Source organism: Nylanderia fulva, unplaced genomic scaffold, assembly GCF_048542155.1.
Source record: "Nylanderia fulva isolate GAGA-0341 unplaced genomic scaffold, ASM4854215v1 Scaffold3, whole genome shotgun sequence".
NCBI lineage: Eukaryota > Metazoa > Arthropoda > Insecta > Hymenoptera > Formicidae > Nylanderia > Nylanderia fulva.
This window is the reverse complement of record NW_028190368.1, coordinates 1,830,872-1,853,381: the sequence shown is the minus strand read 5'-3', so window position 1 is coordinate 1,853,381 and position 22,510 is coordinate 1,830,872. Positions and strand designations below refer to the sequence as shown.

The 22,510-nt window shown below is 39.7% G+C and overlaps 2 protein-coding genes and 1 long non-coding RNA gene across 7 annotated transcripts; all 3 read left to right on the top strand.

Annotated features, from left to right (window-relative positions):
• Positions 1-3,038: 3,038 nt before the first annotated feature.
• Positions 3,039-7,992, top strand: LOC114946485 (uncharacterized). Of its 3 annotated transcripts, none has more exons than XR_003822627.2 (3): positions 3,039-3,541; positions 7,204-7,356; positions 7,500-7,992. It is a non-coding gene; the product is annotated as an uncharacterized LOC114946485 (long non-coding RNA). The 3 variants fall into 3 exon arrangements; XR_014925075.1 differs by lacking the exon at positions 3,039-3,541 and adding an exon at positions 4,032-4,614; XR_003822624.2 differs by lacking the exon at positions 3,039-3,541 and having other exon boundaries at positions 4,624-7,356.
• A 3,626-nt stretch (positions 7,993-11,618) lies between these two features.
• On the top strand, positions 11,619-13,225 carry LOC114946553 (uncharacterized). The gene is made up of 2 exons (XM_029323136.2): positions 11,619-12,043; positions 12,362-13,225. The coding sequence occupies exons 1-2, from the start codon at positions 12,027-12,029 to the stop codon at positions 12,702-12,704; spliced, it is 360 nt and encodes a 119-aa protein (XP_029178969.1). The 5' UTR covers positions 11,619-12,026; the 3' UTR covers positions 12,705-13,225.
• A 621-nt stretch (positions 13,226-13,846) lies between these two features.
• LOC114946475 (uncharacterized) lies at positions 13,847-21,900 on the top strand. Of its 3 annotated transcripts, none has more exons than XM_029322970.2 (3): positions 13,847-15,154; positions 18,306-18,787; positions 18,900-21,900. In XM_029322970.2, the coding sequence occupies exons 2-3, from the start codon at positions 18,321-18,323 to the stop codon at positions 20,170-20,172; spliced, it is 1,740 nt and encodes a 579-aa protein (XP_029178803.2). In that variant the 5' UTR covers positions 13,847-15,154; positions 18,306-18,320; the 3' UTR covers positions 20,173-21,900. The 3 variants fall into 3 exon arrangements, with proteins under 3 accessions (XP_029178803.2, XP_029178813.2, XP_029178824.2); XM_029322980.2 differs by lacking the exon at positions 13,847-15,154 and adding an exon at positions 16,176-16,952; XM_029322991.2 differs by lacking the exon at positions 13,847-15,154 and adding an exon at positions 17,705-17,776.
• The last annotated feature ends 610 nt before the right edge of the window (positions 21,901-22,510 follow it).

Sequence of the window (22,510 nt, the reverse complement as noted above, 5' to 3'; positions counted from 1 at the left end):
TTCGTACAATTGGAAACCAACTTCAGCATGGTTTTTGATCGTCATACTGAGATAAGCCGCATTCTTAGGTGTAGATAGGGCGAGATAGATTTTTTTTTAACGCGAATCGACGAAGGAATCCCGTATAATTAGTCGCCTGCTCAGCCACGATTAATTACGGCGCTGACGGCGGCGCGTGTTCGCTTTGTAGTCCTAGGTTAGTAACGCACGGGCTACGACGTCTCTATTAATAAACCGTTCGTACAACCACCTGTCTCCGGTTTTACGTCCGCAACCACTTGACGGCAACCTGTCGTTTATTTATGCCACGAAATCCGAAGGAGGAGAGCAAAAAAAGAAAAAAAAGCGAAACGACCGAGTCATCCGTTATTATCGCACTCGGATGAGCAACGCCCTGCCATGGCGACCGGGAGAAAAAAAATTTCGCTCGATTTCGTCCGGAAAATTTGGAGTAAAGCGCGTGACAGCCGGCCGGTACACGCGGTCGGTGACTGACACTTACTCACCTTGTCTCTCTCTTTCTTTTTCTCTCTCTCTCTCTCTCTCTCTCGACGCGCAGTCAAACGTGATCGAAATCCTCGATCGGAGCACGGGCAGAAGAAATCCTCTCGACGGAGTAAACGGGACACACCGTGTGTTGTAGCACTGCGAACGACGCCGTGTGAGCGAGATCGTGGCCGTAGGACTACCGTGAGCCGGTATATCGCGTCACGCGACGTCACGTCGGGTGGACTCGTCCAGCGGGAGGGGAGGTTGGCAGACGGTGGGATTCCAGACGAGTCGAGCATTCCGGAAAATTCCATTTTCTCCCGGAAGAGGGGGTGGGGCTGGAGACTCCCCAAGAATTTTTTTTATCTTTTTCCCGTCAATTTCATGATTCGATGATGATTCATATATTCGTATGACGTACGCGATCGATCCTTCGATCTTGCGGAGGGACACCCCTCCTTACTGGAGAATGGACTCGTCCACCCGGCTTCTCCCACCGCCGCGGATTCACAGCTCTTGCCATATATGGGCATAAAACGAAAGCGACGCGCCGATTGGTCCGCCGACCGGCTAGCGGCTAGATTCTCCAAATGCCGCTTCAAATCGTACGATAGAGAGAGCATAATGTCTCTTGGAAGTATACACTAGCGTAAAGGTTCGTCCCGTCTTTGCTACCTGCGTGATTTCGCGACATCGTATATATGTTATATCGATGATGACGGTAGACTTTCAAGATTCCGCGACGATATTTTCATTCCCCAAAGTATAGGTTATACGCGCAGATCGATTCGGCCTGGAAAATGGAAGATTTTGTATCGAGAATTAAATTATTTATCTTATCTCCCTTTTTCAAAGACCTTTCTTATCATCCTTCTCGACTAGTTTTCTGAAATATTCCGGGAAAAAACACATTATATATGTATCACGCATAAATGTTATTATTATTCTTATTGGCGCCTTTGCGCGCGCCGAACCGAAAAGCTAAATTCTCTAGTCGCGATAAAATTGCAAGCTCGACGTGCATTTTTCTTTACAAGAGAATCTCTTGACGAAGGAAAAAAAATTAAAACCTGAATTCGCGAACATCGAGAGGGGCGTCGTTGCGAGTCATTACGAGAAGATAAACGCCATATCTTTTATCTCTCTCTCTCTCTCTTTCTTTTTTTTCCTCCTAGGCGCGACGGAGTCAGTAAAAATAGATTCAAGGACAGGGATGCAAGGGTGCGTTGCACTCTTTCTCCAGCCACGTCATGGTCGGGGCCCTTCGCGTGTGCTGGTAATACTGGTTAATACGGATAAAACTGAACCGGTGCAAGCGCGCTGCGGACTTGGAAGAGAGCGAGAGAGAGAGGAAAAGCCCCCTTCAAAAATCGATACGCTCCTTCTCGAAGCTGGTCTCGCGTGCTTGCGTAGCCGGAGCACGTGACCGGCTACGAAAGAAGACGGATGTGTGGATCTGTCGAAATATCCCTAATGGCACCAACATATCCCGAAACGTTTGGAGAACATCCTGGGGATGTTCCAAATTGTATCCCGGACAGCACCAAATCCAAAATCGGCGCATAAGATATCTTTAAAATATATTTAAGATGTCTTTCGGATATCATATCATAAGATTTCTTAATGATATCTTATGCGCCAATTTTGGGCTTGGTGCTGTCTGGGATGCTATTACCCAGCAAACACCGATATATAACTGTTACATTACTATAATAAAACGGAATGTAACAGGTAATATAACGTGTACGTTACATGTAACATCCATGTTAATTGTAATTTCCCACTCATAGATGTAACATTTTTAATCTAACATATATTACATTGTAGTTATATTGTAATTATATACCAAATAGCACATTGATGTATTGATAAGTCAGTGCTATCTTGGGATTAATGACAATATAACTACAATGTAATATATGTTATATTAAAAAATGTTACATCTATGAGTGGAAAATTACAACTAACATACGTTACATGTAACATGCTTGAATACTTACATGTATATAACATTTATATACCGTGTTTGCTGGATATTAGGGATATATTTTCGCTCGGACTCCATATCACGTATCTATTCTAGAAAACATGTTGTCCTCCTGATAACATTCCACTTAATCATTCTCCAAATTCTCTGTTCGAGGCGCGATGATTCATTCATAATAAACGCGTGCTCCGAGATCATTATACAGACCCTCCTCCCCCCGATCCTCCCTTTACCTCCCTCCTTCTGGATTATATTCGTGTCGTAAAACGTAGCGGTTTTCCTTACGTCGATCGATGTAATTATCATATTATAGTACTGATTCACTCGAATTTGGCTGTAATCGATGACGTAGCACGATTAAATCGACAGACAGTCTCGAGCTGATATCTCGTCTCGATCTTTATATATAGGGTGTTTCTAAACCTATGTCAGAGATTTTAAGGGCGTATTCTAGGGGTCAAAATAAGAAAAAAAGGTTTCTATAAACTATGGGTCCAAAAATGAAAATTAGCACTTGTCATATCTTTCAAAATCATATTAAGAAAATGAAGCATTCACTATTAATTATTATATACGCTATGCAAAATTTCAATGATCTGTGCTAAAGTCTCCGACAGCTATAATATATTTTTCGAACTCTGAGGAAAAGTATTTTTGGACTCATATTTACAGGAACTTTTTTTCTTATTTCGAGCCTCAGAATACGCCCTTAAAATTTCTGATATAGGTTGTAAAGACACCTTTTATATGTATCTCTTCGAATAAAATAATTAAACCCTGTTATGCGTTCGCGTTCCCCAGAGACCCAATGACCCGAGAGACGCCTCGACCTTGTCCACCAAATAAGGCCCCGGCATCAAGGTTGTTCTCTCGCATAAGGCCTCGAAGTCGCGTAATATTACATATACGAGTTCGAGTCATCAACGAGTTCCTCTTGCGCACGTTTCTTCGTGAGTTTATCATCAGCGATTCAAACGACTCACGAACTTGAAGCGCGACACGTCATTTTTGATGAATAAACGTGAGATATGACATTCGTGCGAACCGAACGAATTCCAAGAAAATGTAAGTACTTCAAATCATATATTTTCGTCTTTTCTCCTCCTTTTCCGAGGTTACGTTTCATCTACGTTTAGGATTTTTGATGGGGATTATAGAAATGCATTTCTAGAATGCGACTACCTGCAGGTAGTCCTTCTTCGGACCCAAAACGAACATCGCATTTTAGCGGAACCGGTTTTCATATATATATATAGTACGTTTTACATATGTATATATAAAAGTATTATATATACATATACAATTTTTTATGGATTATATATATATATATATATAATCCTTTATATATATATAATCCTTTTTCTCTATATATAAAATCCTTTATATACATATATAAAAATATATACACACAAAGGATAAATATATGACAAAAAAATATATATATGTATATAAAGAAAAACGCGCGCATATATAAAAAGGTACATAGTATAACGATGAAGGATATAAATATAATGAAAGAGAAAAATTTCGTTATTAAAGTACATTTTAGCCATATATAGAAACGTCGTTGATTTTACATGCATAATGCAACATAAGCATGTTAATGCGATTCCTGGACGATGCCGTGTCTATCCGACACCGTCGTAACAGTACCGTCGTACACTCTGTTGACGCCATCGTTCGGTATACGTGGAACCTCATCACTCGATTGTTATATTTAGTGCTGATTGCTTATTTCGTGTAAAATAAAGATAAATCCGATATAAGAGTATCTCGGCGATACGTAAATAATTATCGCGTTGCTTCCGATCGCTTTATCATTTTACGATACGCCAGCAACATTCATTTACTCCTAATATGGACAAGCAAATGCCGAGAAAGACCCTTCAAACGTGTTGTGATAATTAATTGATTAATTATTTAACGAAAAGCAATGTTAAATATTCGTGTCCCCGAGAGAGAGAGAAGAGAAGCGTGTCGGGATGACAGCGATCAATCAATCGGACATTGGGCGGCCTTTGCCGACATCATGACACATCCACGTGGATTAGTCATATTGTCAGGCCTCCGGGCTTCGCGTCATGCGACTGGAATGAAGAGTTTACGCCGAAACGGTCGTCTTTCTCCCAAGAAAATCCGTAATATGTATATATATATATATATATATATATGTATAAAAACGTGCCACTAAATACGGACTATTTAAGAATCGCAGAAGCGGGTCGTTGGCTAAACGTCTCTCTTTTCTTAACGAGCCTAACGAGCTGTATCGGCAATGTGCATGAGAATATTACGTTAGAACAGAGTATAATTTAATTCCAACTAACTATAAAAGAGAGAGAGAGAGAGAGAGAGAGAGAGAGAGAGAGACACTACGGTATTATTCTGTCTACCCGGAAGATTCTTTTGGATGTATGACCATATTTGGCTCGGTTTCACCGATCTCTAAATCGTTATCTCGAGTCTGATATCGCGTTGCGAGAATGATTATAATACGATAACGCGCGAAGTCAACAAGGGAGAGGAGAGTTTGGATGATGTTAGAGTCTTAATAAGCTATGCCCTCACTGGAGTAACAACGAGCAACTTTTCGTTGCTTATTTGTTGCTAAATGTTTCAAAATAGTTTGACATATATGTCAACTTGCGACAAAAGTTTGTCCATACTGAAGCAACATAATTACAAAAACATTTGAGTTTTATTCCTTCGAATAGAAACATGCAGCAACTTTTGTTGCTAGCAACAAAAACAGTAAAAAACTTTATAGCCGCCTCCTCGCTGCAGCAACAGCAAGCAACTTTTTTAAATTTCTCTTTTTAAGTTTTTTAAAAAAGTTGCTACTTGTTGCTGTTGAAAGTTTCTTACTGTTTCTACTGCTAGCAACGAAAGTTGCTGCTTATTGCGTGTTTCCATTCGAAGGATCAAATATAATGTTCCTATAATTAAGTTGCTTCAGTATAGACAAAATGTTATTGCAAGTTGACATGTGTCAAATTATTTTGAAACATTTAGCAACAAAAAGTTGTTGCTCCAGTGAGGACGCAGCTTTAGGATTCGGCCTTCAGCATCTAGCAATCAAGATAGACAAACTGCAACGCGTTCGTATACATCATCGCGTTCTTGGCTCTCTTTTCAGAGGCCGCACTCTTGTGTTGTGAGAGTCAAGGATTCGAAACGCGGTCACGGTTCGATGAGCTGGATGTACATGGCCAAAAATGGCTATTTTGCTCGCTATTTGTATTTCATTACTATTCGTGTGTCATTATCGCGCGCATGTATTTTTTTTCTCGCGGCTTACGATTATCGAATCTCGAATGTCTCGCACGGAAAACGACGTAAATTTCTTTAAGAAGTAAATTTTTCGAAGATCCGAAGATTATAGAGTGCGATGTGTCCTCGATGCATACGATGATGAAGTAGGCCGGATACATCTGGGAATTGACGGCGCATAGAAAGGCGGATTTTTTTTTTTTGCCTCCCTGGAAACGCAATTTAGTGTTTAGCATATAGACGCTAACTGATCGAGTACTCTGGTACCCTATTACTCTTACTTTCGAGACAGCTCTTATTTAGGAAAAAAAAAAATACGAAGCTATACGCACAACTTTCTTGACTTTTACTATTTAGAAATTCGAAATGTCATTTCGAAAATGTTTTCGCTGTCTGCAGAAAAGTTTATTCCGAAATCTTTTGTTGCTAAAAATGACTAGAAATATTCGAAGATTGTTTTATACCGAGAATTTATACGACTTATTTTTTCAATTGTTTATCATTGTTTGCCGAGCTGTCAGTCGTAACGAATAACTTGATAAGTAATCAGCTGATTGCTGCAGTACAGTGTTTTAATGAAAGTCGATAAGTAAGAATTGTGAAATGAATGGCTAGATATCAAGTATATACATAGGTATATTGTACAACTATACATTACATGTTATACAGCTCGTGCGAAAAGAGGATTTGCCATCTTGAAGTCGATGTCGAATAGCCGATAAACGAGAAGGAAAAAAAGAACGATGATAGAACGAGCAGGAACGTAACAAAAGCTCCATCTCTCTCTTTCTGTCCCTTTGTAAAAATAATTTTCAATAAATATGTATAATTGAAAAATTTAAATAATGCAACTCTCGTGGAATTAAAGAATCGCTGTATTATACTATTTATTGTACAAACTACTTTTATGTATAGTATTAATACAGTTCCCAAGCTCGAGATTGTGGTAGAAGAATCGTCTGAAAATTTGCATCGCTTTCTCCTCATATGCGGTTAATTAATGTATACGTACAATTAAAATCTCGCGTATATTTACAAGTGCGTTGAACTTTTGGAAACGTGCGAATTGGAAACGAGATTCCGGCAATATTGGACGTACATATATATATGTACATATAACGTGTCATCGAAATTAAAGGGAGAGAATTTTAATCTCGAGTTCTCAATTCTCGACATTTTCGACATTTTCGTTGGCCAGTCTCATATCGAAATATCATTATTTTTAATATAATTTATTTTAATACGATTTATTTTAAGCTTGTAGGAGTCGCTTATTCGAGTTTCTTTTCGCTTCGGATTTTTTAAAAGAATTTATACAGAGTCGCTGAATCGCTGAAAGTATCACTTATTTCGAACGTATATATATAAATTCAGCGTATGATAATGATATCTCGGATGATTTCTCGGCGAATGGATACTCTCTCGGAGGCACGAAAAAGTGGATTGGTTCGGTTTAGATAGCGGTCGAAGGAGGCCATCTCGGAGGGAAGGAGGAAGATCGACCCAGAAGAAAACCTGCTTCCAGTCGTGTGACACCTGTCTCCCCCGTTACTTATACAGGCATCCCAGTAAGAATGCAAAACGATGATGTAAGGCGGCACGATAAGTAAGTAAGTTTCAGTGTCGGTCAACGTAATTGCTGGATTTTTTTTTCGTTATTGTCCTTTGGAAAAGAAAATCGCGTACACTTGTCAATCTACAAGATAACTATGTATATCATAATTATTGAAATTTGCGGTTGTACACGATGTAGGATACGAGTGTCGCAGCTTGTCTCAGCTTTATGGTGTTTGGTGGTCGTGGAGAAATCGATGAGAGACGTCTGCAGCGGGTACCACGCCCAAAGCGAGGGAGGGTGAAGGTGCACCGGAACGAACCCCATGCAGAGATGCTCGTGAAACGTTTCATATATTGCCGTTACCCATCGAAAATGACATACAATATGTGTATATCTGTCTAACCTCGACCTACAACATTTACGAATGACTCGACCTAGTCCAATCAACTATCTAAGGGGCTCTTTTTTTTCTCCGCAATAGGAAGAGACTCTGAATCAGTCATCGTCTTGGAATAAAATTTAAGTCTATCTATAACCTGACGTGAAACCATTTTTTTTCAAACAAGTCTATTGAAAAATTTTATTTTAATTGAATTGTTAAAAAAATTGTATTAAGCTCTTTTTTTCTCCGCAATAGGAAGAGACTCCGAATCAATTACCATCTTGGAATAAAATTTAAGTCTATCTATAGCCTGAAACAATTTTTTCAAACGAGTCTATTGAAAAATTTTATTTCAATTGAATTGTTTGAAAAAATTGTATTAAGCTCTTTTTCTCTGGAATAGGAAGAGACTTTGAATCAATCACCGTCTTGAAATAAAATTTAAGTTTATCTACAGCCTGAAACAATTTTTTCAAACGAGTCTATTGAAAAATTTTATTTCAATTGAATTGTTTAGAAAAAATTGCATTAAGTTATATCTTCACTGGAGCAACAACGAGCAACATTTTGAAGAAACATATGGAACATGAACAAAAAATTGCTAGTTGTTGCTCCAGTAAGGACATAGCTTTGTAATATTAGACTTATCGCAATTTCTCCTCGACTGACACAGACTAATGCTTATTTACTTAGTAACACACAGTTAGTTCCACTCGCCTTCTTTCCCTCTTTCTTTCCTCGCTTTGGATTAACATAACGTTAAACAATGGGCGAAACGAGAGAGTTATTTCGTTTCCCGCATTGCAAATCGTCAAGGAGAAATTGGCCGCGCTTACAAAGTCAGTGACTTGGTGGCTTGGTTTAATTGACCCGAGGCGACGGCGAGGTGTTTTCACGGCTTCAGAAATCAAGGCCACCGCACGTCTCTCACGAAGTGAGGTTGAAGCCAGGTAGTGCGTCGCGTGAACGCGAGCATTTCTACATCTTTTCTGCGAGCCGATGCGAGCCGTTCTGGGAATAAGTCGGGAACAAGGGGCCTTTCGGAGTCGAACATAAATCGATTCCCGCGATAACATTAAGTTTGCTCAATAAGAATAACGGAACGAATTCTCATTGTGGGATTTTCTTTGCGTTTAAACGGTGGACGAAATCGCGAAAAATAATAATAATAATAATAATAATAATAATGATTAGAGACAAAGAGATCTCAAGAAAGGCGACATCTCCGAGTGACTTCAAGTCCAGGATATAACGCAGAGAATTTCCCCTTCCTGTGGCAGGATGCCATACCGAGGCAATATCCTCCGGATGTTGGTATCCTTCGTGATAAAGTCTAACTCTATAACTGAATGGGAATTTTTTTTCCTCTATTCTTTTGTCTGTATATTATACACATGTGCTTGCTTACCTACTAGGCAACAATTAGCTTCATCAAGACATTTACGCGATGCAATTGGAGCGATTAGTTTGCTTAACGAGAGGGTCCGCGTGTGCTCGCATTCTCAGCGCAACATGCATAACGACATCAAATATATAGGCTTCGTATTTTACACCTACGAGGGATGTGCGAATTCTTTTTTTACGAGGAAACGCAAATTTATCAAATCCTTTATATTTTATGTATTCGTTATTTTATACAGACTCTTAATTCATTTATTACTTTCTTCTTTATATTATTTATGTTTTACTATTAAAAATCTCTATCATATTTTATATTATCCTAAAAATCCTCCCCCTCCTATTTTATTCCAAAAATTTCTCCTATTAAAATTTTTTATTAAACGCTTTCCTATTAAAGAAATTCCTTGATTCTTAATTATTAAGAGGTTTCAAAATTTCCTATTAAAATTATATTAAAAAGTATTCTATTCTTCCCGACTAAAATTATGAAAAGTTTTAAGTCAAATTACATGCTTATAATTTGATTTAAAATTTGCGTGTATCTGCGATACTTTTTTAATAGTCTTTTCCTTCGGAGTCGCGTGCACGAAGGAATTTAATTGCACGCTATATATATCTATATGTATGTATATAGCCAAATACAGAGCACGTTTCAATATCTCTCCATATGCGAATATGTGTGTCAGGGTTTCCGTGCGAATTGCTTTTTTGGACGAAATTAATTGTTACGCTATATATAGAAACGCTATAGGAAATGATGATTAATTGCAAGGTAAATAATGAGTGTTTATCCAAAGTGCTACATCGCCGCGTCGTGTCAAAATCATTTATTTCGAAAGATGCTGAATGTATTTTAGAATAAAGATATATTAATTCTGCAATTTATACATTCAAATAGCGAATCAATTTATTTTTTATTTCAAGTTCTCACGTAATTAAATGTATAAAATCGCGACTAATATTTTATAATGAAAATAAAAAGATATAAAATGTTGTTCACAAACATTATTGATGAGTTATAAAGTAGTTATAAAGAGTTTTAAAGAGAAGAGATGAACGAGGAGAGGAGCGATATCATTGAAGCGAATACTTGTTCGATTACGTGACGTAACGAATTATCGAGATAACGGGAATCCGATACTCGGCCTTCGATCAACCGCATAACTTTATCTCGTATATACTTCGTACCTTTTACACGTCTTTAGTCTTTTTCTTAAATGATGCATACCACAGGCTAATATAAATTTAATGATGGTGGATCACATAAAAGTATATATTAATTTTTAGCTTGAAACATTTAGAACTGTTAAGTACTTTTTAATTTCAATAGAAAATCAATTATAAATATTAAAAAACCTTTCAATAAAAAATTATGAAATCTTTTACTTAATAAAAATCAAGGAACTTTTAATAGGAAAGGAAACTCTTAATATATAAAAAAAAATTCAAATAAACTAGAAAATTTTGGAATATATAGAATATAGAATGAAAAGAAGGGGCTTAGAATAAAATAAGATAAGATAGAAATGTTTAATAGAAAAGCATAAATAATATAGAGACGTATATAAATTATATATTAGTACTTTAATTTCGCTTATTATAATCGTTTTCGATTTCAATATTTCACTGTCATTTTAAAATTTTTATATAACCTATCTGTATATAGATGCAATATAATTTGTGACATATATAAATATTATTTGAGAAGAAAATATATTGAGAGAGAAAAATTTATAATTTATATTTAAAAATAATATATATATTTTTTTATGCGTACACTCACAAAACGATTATTTGATCAGCAGTGTCCAAAAATAAATGTTTTCTTTTTATTCTCTTTATGGCTGGTTGAGCTTCAGCGAAAAATAATATGTGAGAATATAACTCTGGTTTCAAAATAGGTATAGATGGCGGTACTAAACAGAGCGTTAGTAGGTTTATTCTACACAGATATATAAAATATACATAGACGGAGAACATAAGTTATCGATTAGGGCAAAGGAGAGTTTAAAAGATATTCGTCTGATAAACGCAATTATTGCATTATAATAAATTAATTTTATAATTGAGAGCAATCAAATTTATGCATTGCTCCGAAATACGTCATAGACATAAAATACATTTATTAATTCTGCGATATGCGAATAAAATTTGCAATAAGGGAAGTATAATATATATTGTTAAAAATTGAAAAATTACATTAAATATGTTATTCTATAGATTTCCAATATTCACGAATTTTAGAAAGCAACCTTAAACTCTGTTCTACTTTGAAAATATAGTGACAGATTTGTGACTAGGGACAATTAAAATACATCAAAGATGCCGCAATTTTCAGCGTCACTGTGTATATTTATTATTTATTTCTTTATTTATTATTTATTTGTATATTTTTATGCCATAGTTTATAGATAAAGCTTTTTACGCGAAAGTTACCTCCAATCCGCGCGAAGAATTAAATGTGCGCGTCAGCCAATCGACCTCTCGCATCAACGAACGAGCTGTAAATCGATTGGCTATCGAGGTTAAACGCGTCGACTTGTCCTGTGCAAGAGTCTTTAACGTACACAACTTGGTACTATTTTTCTTACCGCAAATCTTGGCTTTACTTCGAGAAAGATTCCGTCTATTGAGTTTCGTACATTTATGGTTGCGTACACAACGTGCATAAAAACAATTATCCATATTTGTACGTGCATTGTTGACTACGACTAGTTTGATAGTTTCGGAGTTTCGAAGAGGTTAGTTTTCTGATGACGTTTCGCTCGGGATGCAATAGTCGACAGTCACTTTTGGTCAAAGCAGTTTGTATCTCGTGGTGTTGATCGGAACGTAAGCAAATCTTTTCTACGATTTTGTTGACAACTGCTATGCATCGATCAGGAAAATATCTTTGTTGAAGCCTCCTCTGTAGGGGGAATCAGATCAGCGACGTAATCATGATACGGATAAACAGGTTTGTCTTCTTTGTTTACACGTATTTGAGATGATGTAAATTTGACAATTATGTGTGCAAATCATATGAAGTGCATACAGTCTCTCACAGTCAGTAAGCGTTATAGCAAGTTTATTGTCATTCTTTTTTTTTCTTTTGAAACCTTTAAAAAAAGATATCGCAACATAGACTTGTTTTTTTTATTTACACGTGTCTGAGATGATATAAGTTTTGCAATTATGTGTGCGAATCATATATGAAGTATATGCAATCTCTCACAGAGAGTCGGTAAGCACTGCAGTACATTGTCATTTTTTTCTTTCTCTTTTAAACCTTTAGAAAGAGATACCGCAACATAGAGGAGGAATCCAGCGAATTCATGCCGTTGAGCAAACGAATCAATAATCTTCATATCAATAGTTTGTCTGGTCTACGAGAGAATGTAATAGACAACAGAGTGGAAAGTATGGAAACGGATTGGGAAAGTGGAAATCTGATATCGTCACCCAGCTGTTCTCAAGGATCATCATCCAGGGATAGTTGTGGTTCTAGCCCAAGTAATTTTACCAACGATTACAGACCGGATTTAGATGCGACGGAAAATCCTTTCTATTACGAAAGCAACAAGTTGCTCTTTTCCTTATATATGGAGCGTATGCAGCGGAGATTGGATCTATATTGATAAAAGTTTGCGTTATTCTCGCTTTACTCCTGCCTACGCAATATCTTCTTGACATTTGACGTCCGAATCTTGTTACTTTATTTGCCATATTTTTCTATACAATATATACCTTAACAGTTTTCAATCTTTGTCGTTACATCGGTTATCTAGATAATAGCAAGATACGTTATTATTTATATTGGCAAATAAAATAACAAAATTTTTATATAAAAATCGGCATTAATAGACATACATATACATAATTCAATAATGTACAATCACACTGAAATATTTATATTTTGTAATTACCACACAAAATCGTTCAATCGGCATTGTATGAATTGTTTCGACCAAATCGAAAATCTGATTCATATTTATTTATTTATCCAAATTGTTATTACGCATACTGTTTTACTGCATGCTATATTTCCATTAAGATATCTTGGCACTTGCAACAGAATTTCTATGCGGAATTTTCTAAAATTGTATAAAAATGTTAGGAAATAACAGAGGTACAAATAAACAAAAATCAGTACATTCAATTGGAAACATTGCTATATTTGTCATAGACGTTGCGTACAGAAAAATAAATTGTTTTCTTTTTCAATTGTTCATTCAACCAAGAGGATGTTGACTGTGTTTTATCGATAAATGTTATTTTCATTTAACTGTATATTAGAATCCTTTATTAGAATTTAAGTATTTATAATAACAAATCTGGACCATTATATATGTATATTTAAAAGAACAAGAAAGCTAAATAATTTAGTTTTTTATAAGTCTTTTGCATTAGTATAATTAGTTAATATTTTTTATATACATATTTATATACTTTTTATATACATTTATACATTTTATATACATTTATGTACATTTTATATACTTTTTATACACAGTTTTTTATAGAATTATATATTTGTTTCATATACATACATATATAACTCAGATTTGTTATTACGAATACTTAAATTCTAGTAAAGGATTTTTTATTCTGTGTGGCCCATAAAAAGTTGAATGAAAATATAATATTTGTCGCAAAAAATACAGTGTTTCGAAAATATATTTCATAAAAGCGCGCGCATTTTCTCGAGGCGGGGGTGGCAGCGCAATCGATATCTCGATTTAACTTCCTCTTGCTCGAGTGCTCCGCTAGGTGCGTGTGAGTCGGAAGTCGGAAATTGTCCCGCGAGCGTGCGTGAGCACAACAGAAAGAGCGAGAGAGAGAGAGAGACAGTGAAATTGGTAGGGAGTGAACTCGAGTGGTGAACTTGACAGGTGTTTTCGATTTCGGGCGGTGCGAGAAACAATTCCAATTTTCGGCGCGCGCGAAATTTCCGCGGCTCAGGGCACATCTCTCGACTCCTCGACGTCGACATCATACAAGGTACGCGCACGCGCAGCAGAATTCTCGCGGCAGAATCCGCGCTTTCCCTCTTTCTCTCGCCACTCTGCACGTAACACCGCGCCGCCATAGTTAATATTTCAACCGATATATAGAGAATATTAATAGCGCGCGTTTTCCGAGCGTCGTTTCGACCGAGAGAGAGAGAGAGATAGAGAGACAGAGACAGAGAGAGAAGGATGCATGATTGGTGACGTTGAGTGTAGATTCGCGCCGTGTAGTGGTGTTCGAGCGGTTATGTACCGTTAACTCAAATTCGTTCCCGTTGGCCGGCTCGGAGACGAGAAAGAGAGAAAGAGATAGAGATCCATCCACGCTCGCCTACCTACCGACCGAGGACCGAGCCATATTCGATCGTGCACGGTGGTCGGCTGTCGTGGAAACCCGGAAACGAAGTGTGCGCGTCTCTCTTCAGTCGTCTCGCGCGCGCGCAAGAGAGAGAAGGACGGATAGAGAAAGAGAGAAGAGTGAGCGTACTCTGCGCGCGCGCGCGCGTGTGCGAGGGAGAAGGACGGATAGAGAAAGAGAGAGAAGGAAAGAAAGAGTGTGTAGTCGTTCGCGCGCGCGCGAGAGGGAGAAGGACGGATAGAGAAAGAGAGAGAGAAGAAGAGTGCGTGCGAGCGAGTGCGAATTTATCGTGGAGTCACTACTCTCGGACTCTCTCGTCTCTCGCTTCCGTTAGAGACGCGCGCGCGTGTCCCGCGCTCTCTCTCTCTCTCTCTCTCTCACATACGGATATTCGCCCTCGTACGTGTACATGTATGACGTGTGCAGCTTGCGCCCGATAGCCGTCGATGATACACCGCGGTCAGCATACATCGTGCTAACGTAGAAATGAGAAAGTCGTTGCCGCTGCCGTGCTGAGAGAGGAATCGCTCGACACGACACGACACGACACGACGACGCAGGCGAGCCAACACGGACGGACGAATCCCGTACTAAGAGCGTGGTTACACCGAAGGCGGCGACAGTAACGGCGGTACGTTGGAGCCGAGCGCGCACTGGGGAGCTGCTCTCCGAGGTTCAGCCTTCCCGAGGTCCGTTTTCGTCCTCCACCCTGTACTTACGAGTAAGTAGAACACGAGGAGAATTCTCGGAGTTTCGATTGTTCCCTATTCGGAAAAATGCACATGTATCTACCTACGTGTTTTTCGATATATGTGCATTTTTGCGACTAACGACCATATGCGTGTGTGTCTCTTCCTCTCTCTTTTTTTTCTTTCTTTCTGTGTGTCTTTATTATATATCCTGGGACTCGATCCGTGCACTGAAAACCTCGTGTAGAACCCAGACGTTCCGGACGGCCTGGGTCGAGACGGCAGCCGAGGACCGAGTAGTCGGTTGCCATGTCGCGTTTCACTTCCAAAACGACGTAACGACGTAGCCGTAGAGCATGCGACGAGAAACCGCGAAACGATGGCCACAGAGAGCACCCACCCCAAGACACTAAAATCGTCGCGGGCCCCTCGTCGTGGCTCACGGCTTGGCTCGAGCTGGCTTTGGTGGGGTGGTTGGAGGTGCGGACAGTGGTTGAGAGGCTGGTGGGGTTGGAAATTGCGTGGTGGTGGGTGTTCGTCGAGGTCTCGGAGGCCCCTCCGTGGCATCTCTCGCTGCCTCTAACCCATCGAGGTGGGGGTGTAAACAACAGCCCTGCCCGTGTACCTCCGGCGTTTCGTTTCGTGGCCTCTTCCTCTGCCCTGCTCTTCGTCAGCTGATGCGTGCCGTCTTTTCCATCCGCGTGCTGCTCCTTCCGCTCCAAGTCGCATCATCTTTTTTCCTACTTCCGTCCTTGGTCCCCCCGGGTATATACGTCGCGGAATAGGAAGGAAAAGCGTCCGCCGAGGGGGTACGAGACGGTACCGAAAGTAGGGAGAGAGGAAACCCAGGGACGATATATTCAACGCCGAGTAGATTCTAGAAGGGGTTTCGCCTGCACGAGAGCGGGAGAGAGAGAGAGGCGAAGAGAGGGAAATGGAGGAAAAAAGGAAGAAAAAGAGGAGCCGCGTGCCATTTTCATCACGCGGATCATTTTTCCATCATGGCGGACGGAGAAGCGTTTTACTTGCTCGATCGACGCCGCTAGCTCGAATCGAGCAAGTAGTCTATATATATATACACTTGTATAGACTCGCCTTTTCATTTTTCTCATCGAAATTATCGTTCTTTCTCTCTCGATTAGCAGGACAATCGCTCTTGTACATCTCTCCGGAGCGTCTCCGAGGATGACGAAATTTTTTTTTCCACATTCTATATCACAAAGGCGTGGAACGAGAAGGAAACGCGAAGCAGAGTCGGTTGCACAACAGTGGCCGATCCGTTTAGCGTGCGGCGTCCCGCGCGCAGTGATACTATAGCGTGGCTGGCTCGTGACGGAGGATGGATTTCACGAGAAAAATTGAGAAACGTGCTTTTCGCTTCCGAAGATAGACGTATATACGCGTTGGAGCGTCAGGAGAGAAGGAGAGAGAGAGAGAACCAGAAGCAGAACCATAGAGAATAGGAGGGAGTGAGAGCGCAGAGCGAAGCGAGAAGAGGATAGAGAGACACACCACGGCCTCGGTTAACCTTAGGAGAGAATCGGTGCGCCATTACGACATGCGCGTCTTGCGAGAGCGTCCAGCGGCGGCACGGGCGACAGGCGGAGCTGACCGATCAGTCGCGTACGCCATTCCGCGTACGGCGAAAAACACGTCGCGTGGTGCCGAGGACGACGACGACTACAACGACGACGAAAAGTGAAGAGTAGCGCGTGACCACCTCTCTCCTTCTCTCTCTTTCTCTCTCCCCTCGTTCGGGACGGAGGAACGACGGTGGAAGTCACCCTTTGGGAAGTGGCATCCCCCCACATACACGTACCATATACATACGTACGGGTATATGTGTCTATATATATATATATACACACATATATATATATATATGTGTGTGTGTATATATATATCTATCTGTCTAACCTCTGTATTCTTTCCCTCCGGGGCGTCATCCGCGTTATCATTGTCATCATTGTCCCAATTCGTCTGGCGGTGTGTCTCACGCGGCGGCACGACGAACGGGTGCCTTCGCCCCCGAACGGAGCGTTTTCGCGTTCCCCTTCCCCGGGGAAACAGAGCCGGTGTGCCGGGAGCCGAGGTTCGACTCCCTTCTTTCTTGACGTTTCCCCCTACCCTCTACCAAGCCTTCGCCTTCTTTCTCGTACCGTTCTCGCGGTACATCGCCACGTCGAGGTGAAGCGCGCGAGAGAAAGAGGAACGGAGGTCTCGAGCTCTATTTCGCGGTAGGTTCCCACCTATGGACCTCCCCCCCTATCCTCATCGCGCTCCTACCCCTTACAGCACCCGTAGGGGCACACCATCACCAGCCTGATGGAGTGGGGTGGGATCCTGGGCCACTTTGACGACTATCCTCCCTGCTCCCGGATCCCTTTTAGGTAGGGGGAGGGGGTGAAGTGGGGGAGCCCTCACCCCACCCTCGGATGCGGAACGATATCATCGAGGCAAGCTCCGAGTCAAGAGCACGCTACTCGCCTCGTCGGCGAGTCGGCTAAAACCAACGTGGGATTTCCATCTCGCCGTGGATAACCACGTGGAGAGGATGTCGGGTCGAATTAGGTTAGGTCGTTGCAAGGATGGAGCAAGCGCTCCCCCGAACACCTATTTCGCGCCTGTGTCGATTTTCATCTTGTGTGTTTTGCGTGAGACTTTTAATTTAATTGTGGCCTAGTTGCGCGTTTCAATATCACCCCTGTTCACAGATTACGTTTCTGCTACATCTTTCATATTTTTGTGTATTCTGAGGAATATACGGTAGAATTTTAAAAATGTGCAATACAGCAGGCAAATGTTTATCTACGTGTACATTATCGATTTGTAATTGTCATTCGAACGTCTTGAGTAAACAGATGAAACACCACTTGTTTCTTAATCATGTAAAATCGATTTTTTGTTATATACCTGCTAAAAATAACATTTATATTTATAATTGCATTTGCGTCAGCAATTTTATTCTTATATTTTATGTGCATATATATTGAAGATTTTAAATAGATTAATTTCAAACATCTATTTAATTGTAATCAAGAGGAGAGCATATTAAAATTATAATTTGATGCATTCTCTTATTTATGACGTACCATTTTATAGCAACTTTATTGGAGAATATGTTAAGTACTAAAAATGTAAATACCAATACTTTGTTATTAAAAATGGATTCTCTTGTTACAGGTGTAATTCTGAAAAATGAATTTCACACCCTTCCCTGGATTCACCGGCTCGCTGCCGACCGGCACTGTTCATCAATTCGCTACGGCTAAATTCGCGCAGAATCTCACCACCGGTGGACAAGTGGTTGGAGTTTTGTCCGGAGGTGAAGGTGGTGTTCATTACCTAAGGCCAGTCGATCCGAATGGCTTCGCCGTCGCTCAGGGCGGTAACAGTCAGCAACAGCAGATCATTACCTTGCCCATCACCGTACCGGGAAAAGACGGCACGCAGCAACAGCAAACTGTCCAGATACAAGTGGTAAATCCTAGCGTATCTCAAAGCGGAAACAGCGGCGATCAACCGAAATATCATTTGGCGCCGATATCGCTGAGTCAATTCCCGCAGGGGGCAGCTACCGTTCTCACTGTTGCCTACAGTCAGCAAGGCGCGGATGGAGTACAAATACAAGTGCAACCGCAAAACACTGTCGCGACCACTCAAACGTAAGTAGTATACGTTACATGTATACTCTCACATTTTATATTACATTAAATTTAAAAAGTTAGAGAGAGGTAATTTCGCCATTTAATTAATTCATCGATTGTCTAATTCTAGATCCGATCAAACGACACAAAGCACGTCCACTGCTGTGACCACTACATCTCAGCAGACCATCCAGCAGACGGTACAGCTTCCGGGAGCACCCGAGGGTCTGACTGTAGTCGCCCAGATTCCTCAAGATTTGATTCTGCGAGAAAGCATAGAGGAGTCCAAGGAGGACGTGAAAGAGGGCACGACACCTGTGGCTCTTATTAAGCGGGGCAGCGTCAAGAATCAAGGTAATCAGAGCGGAGAAGAATTTATTACTTCTATACCCGCTAGTTGGCAAAGTCTCGCCACTCCAGGATCTACGGTCGCGGATTATCTATCCAGACTACCCACTAGTACTCTGCCTCTTAGTTTGCAACATTTTCTCAAATTTTCGGCTGAGACTATAAAGAGAGAATCTACTATCGAGTCCAGTCCGCTTGGGGCGGACGGTCTCGATGCTTCCGGAAGCACAGCTTCCGGAGAACAAGCGGTGCAGATTACCGTCGCCGGAGGAGAAACAGCGATCATTCCCGATGTCGTCGAAGAACAGGAGCCGGGGGCGAAACCGAAGCGAAAAAAGAAATACAAAAAGAAACCTCCGAAACCGAAGAAACCAAAACCAGGACAAGTGAGCATAGTCACTGCTCTCGATGGTACGACCCTATTTTGCTGCCCTCAATGTAATATGGCGTATCCAGAGAAGGAAAGTTTGGAGCAACATCTGATTGGTCACAAAATCGAGAGGAGGTTTATATGCGATATTTGCGGCGCTGGTCTTAAACGAAAGGAACATTTGGAGCGACATAAATTGGGCCATAATCCCGACAGACCGTTCATCTGTTCCGTTTGCATGAAGGGTTTTAAGCGAAAAGAACATTTAAATCTCCATTTTGTTATACATTCTGGTCAGAAGACCGAGGTTTGCACCGAATGCGGTAAAGCCTTCTATCGGAAGGATCATCTTAGAAAGCACGCGAGATCTCATCTCGCTAAGCGTGCCAAGGAGGATCCATTGAACACGAGCGACGCGGCACAAAATCAACAACAAGCGGATCAACAGCAGCAGCAAGTAGAATTGCAACAACAGTCTGCGGTGCCCGAGTTGCAGCAAATTCAGATACAAGTAGGACAAGGGTCTCAAGCGCAGATTCACCAGATTTCCGTTAGCGAGCAGTCTACGGTAGTTTTACCTACAGCCGCCGAGACTGGAGCTATGACTATGCTTCATCATCAGCAGCAACAACAGCAGCAACAACAACAACAACAACAACAACAGACGCAGCAGCAACAGCATTAGCAACAGCCTACCGCCCCGAATCAACTTGGGCGGTACTTTCGTTTCAATCATCAGCACGCTAGAGGTCGTGCCCGACATAGCGTACTCGCTGATTAAATTCTATAATTTGATAGGCGAGTTGATGTTATCGAAAGGAAGTTTCGTTGATCTTCATCGTTGCCTAGTTGATTATTTCGCAGTCTCCGTTTTTTGAAATGCCTTCGTTTCCTCAAAAAATGTGAACATATTGATGATCCCTGTTTATTGACACAAGGTCGATTGGGACTTCGAGTTTGCGCGCGCGCCATCGGCTTATATACCTTTAAATAGAGGCACAAAAAGAGCTCGCATTCGTGTTTATAATAATATCCTGTAATGATTATCCTGTAAAGCGCACCGAGCTGAATCTACGAACAAAGTTCGTGTATGTTTGCGAATTTCTTCTCTTTTACGTACACGTTATAGCGTACGTGGAAAGAAGCGACAGTATCCGCTCTCGCCCCTCGGACAAGATGTTTTTTGTCGCTCATCCAGTTCCATGACGCTGAAGTTAGAGATAAATATGAAAAGTTTATATAAATATATAAATATATAAATAAATATAAATATGAAAAAATATATATTTTTGAAAGCGCGAACTGGATTCGCCGAAGATGAGAAGGCAATCGAGTTTTGGGCTGAAAATAATTTGCTTCTAATAACGACGATAAAATAAAAACAAACATACGTAACGAAAGAATTAACTAACATGGAACAGAGTTTGTAAATACAGCGCAATCTTTCATTCCCGATGAAAGGGAAAAAATCGTGTCGTATAAGTAATTAACGCGCGAGGCGAATCTTTTATTTATTTCTCTTGTACAACACACACAATCGTGACATTACAATGAAACTTGATTCTGAGTCAAGTCCAATTTATATTTTGTAGCAATATATTGACAGAAGCATGCTTACATTTTTTTCTATTATAATTTAGATCATTGCAAATATATATATATATATATTATATACATATATATACACACGATATATTTGTTTACTTTCAAGGAAGACAAAAAACGTTTGGCAATCGAATCCGCGCTTGAGATCGGAATTTTAAAATCGTGAAATAATCAGAAGGATTGGAAAGAAGAAACTATCGCTTATTTGAAAATCTTTGTTTCGGTACAAGAGAGGCAGAATTCGCAGTGTATCGAGTTTGAAAATCTTTTTCGATAAAAAAATTCACGCATTTATCGCGCACGTTGCTGTAAAAAAAAAAAAAGATCAATATTTCTGCAATTTGATTATACCGCGATCCAATAAGATTCGTATTTTCACTCGGTTGATTTAATATTTGGATATTAAATTTAATATGAATGTCGAATAAAATAAATTTCGCGCAAATGAATCTTGTGACGAAGAGATTCATCTTGGTCGGTCATATGATGACATGTAAAAAAGGGAAAAAAACTTCAATATATCTTCAGATTGTAAACCAAATTGATCGACGATCATTCACATGAAAAAGCTTTATTCGATGAAAGGTGTATGTATACCACAAAAAAAACTTCTTATTGTAAGTATCGCAATTAAAGGCAATGGGTATAATTGTACAAGAAATATATTATTATTTTATTATCACATAATATAGATATTGATCATTATCGTAGTTAGGATAAATAGTACATAAGCAATTTTCATTGTTACTTACATAAATATTGGAGGAGCTACAAGCTAAAATAAAACATACATTTAATACAAAAATTACATTCGTGTTACACATTTCTCTCGCAAAAATACCGGGTGTTTCTAAACTTGTATCAGAGATTTTAAGAGCGTATTCTAGGGATCGAAGAAAACACGGGTCCAAAAATGCTTTTTCTCCAAATTACAGCCTCCTAAAATTGGGAACATAAAATTCACAATGACATGATTTTATTCATCACAAAAGTTATCGTGCATAAATTTAAAGCTCTCTATTATAAGATCGCTTTATATAATTTTCAAAAAACTTGTTGCTTGAATATTGTCAGAATATGTATAAACAATAGAGCAAACAAATAATTGTATTATAAAAAAAAATGTTTTCTAAAATAAATTTTAAGTGACATCTCATGAGAGTTTTATGTTCTACCTAAGAACTCTCGGAGACTCTCACAGATCGTTTAATTAGTAGTCAATATCTCATTTTTATATGATTTTGGCAATCTAATTCGATTTGGAGAGGGATATACAGGAAATGCTAATTTTCATTTTTGGACCCATGTATTTAACGGAACCTGTTTTCTTATTTTAACTCCTAGAATGGGTTTGGAAACACCCTGTATATCTTCGATGGAAAAGAAGAAAAAATCTGAAAAAGAACTTAGATAAAATA

Excerpts from the sequence above, each read along its gene's own strand:
- LOC114946475 (XM_029322970.2), top strand. The coding sequence starts at position 18,321 with ATGAATTTCACACCCTTCCCTGGATTCACCGGCTCGCTGCCGACCGGC. Across the intron at positions 18,788-18,899 it reads ACTGTCGCGACCACTCAAAC|ATCCGATCAAACGACACAAA; the intron begins GTAAGTAGTATA and ends GTCTAATTCTAG.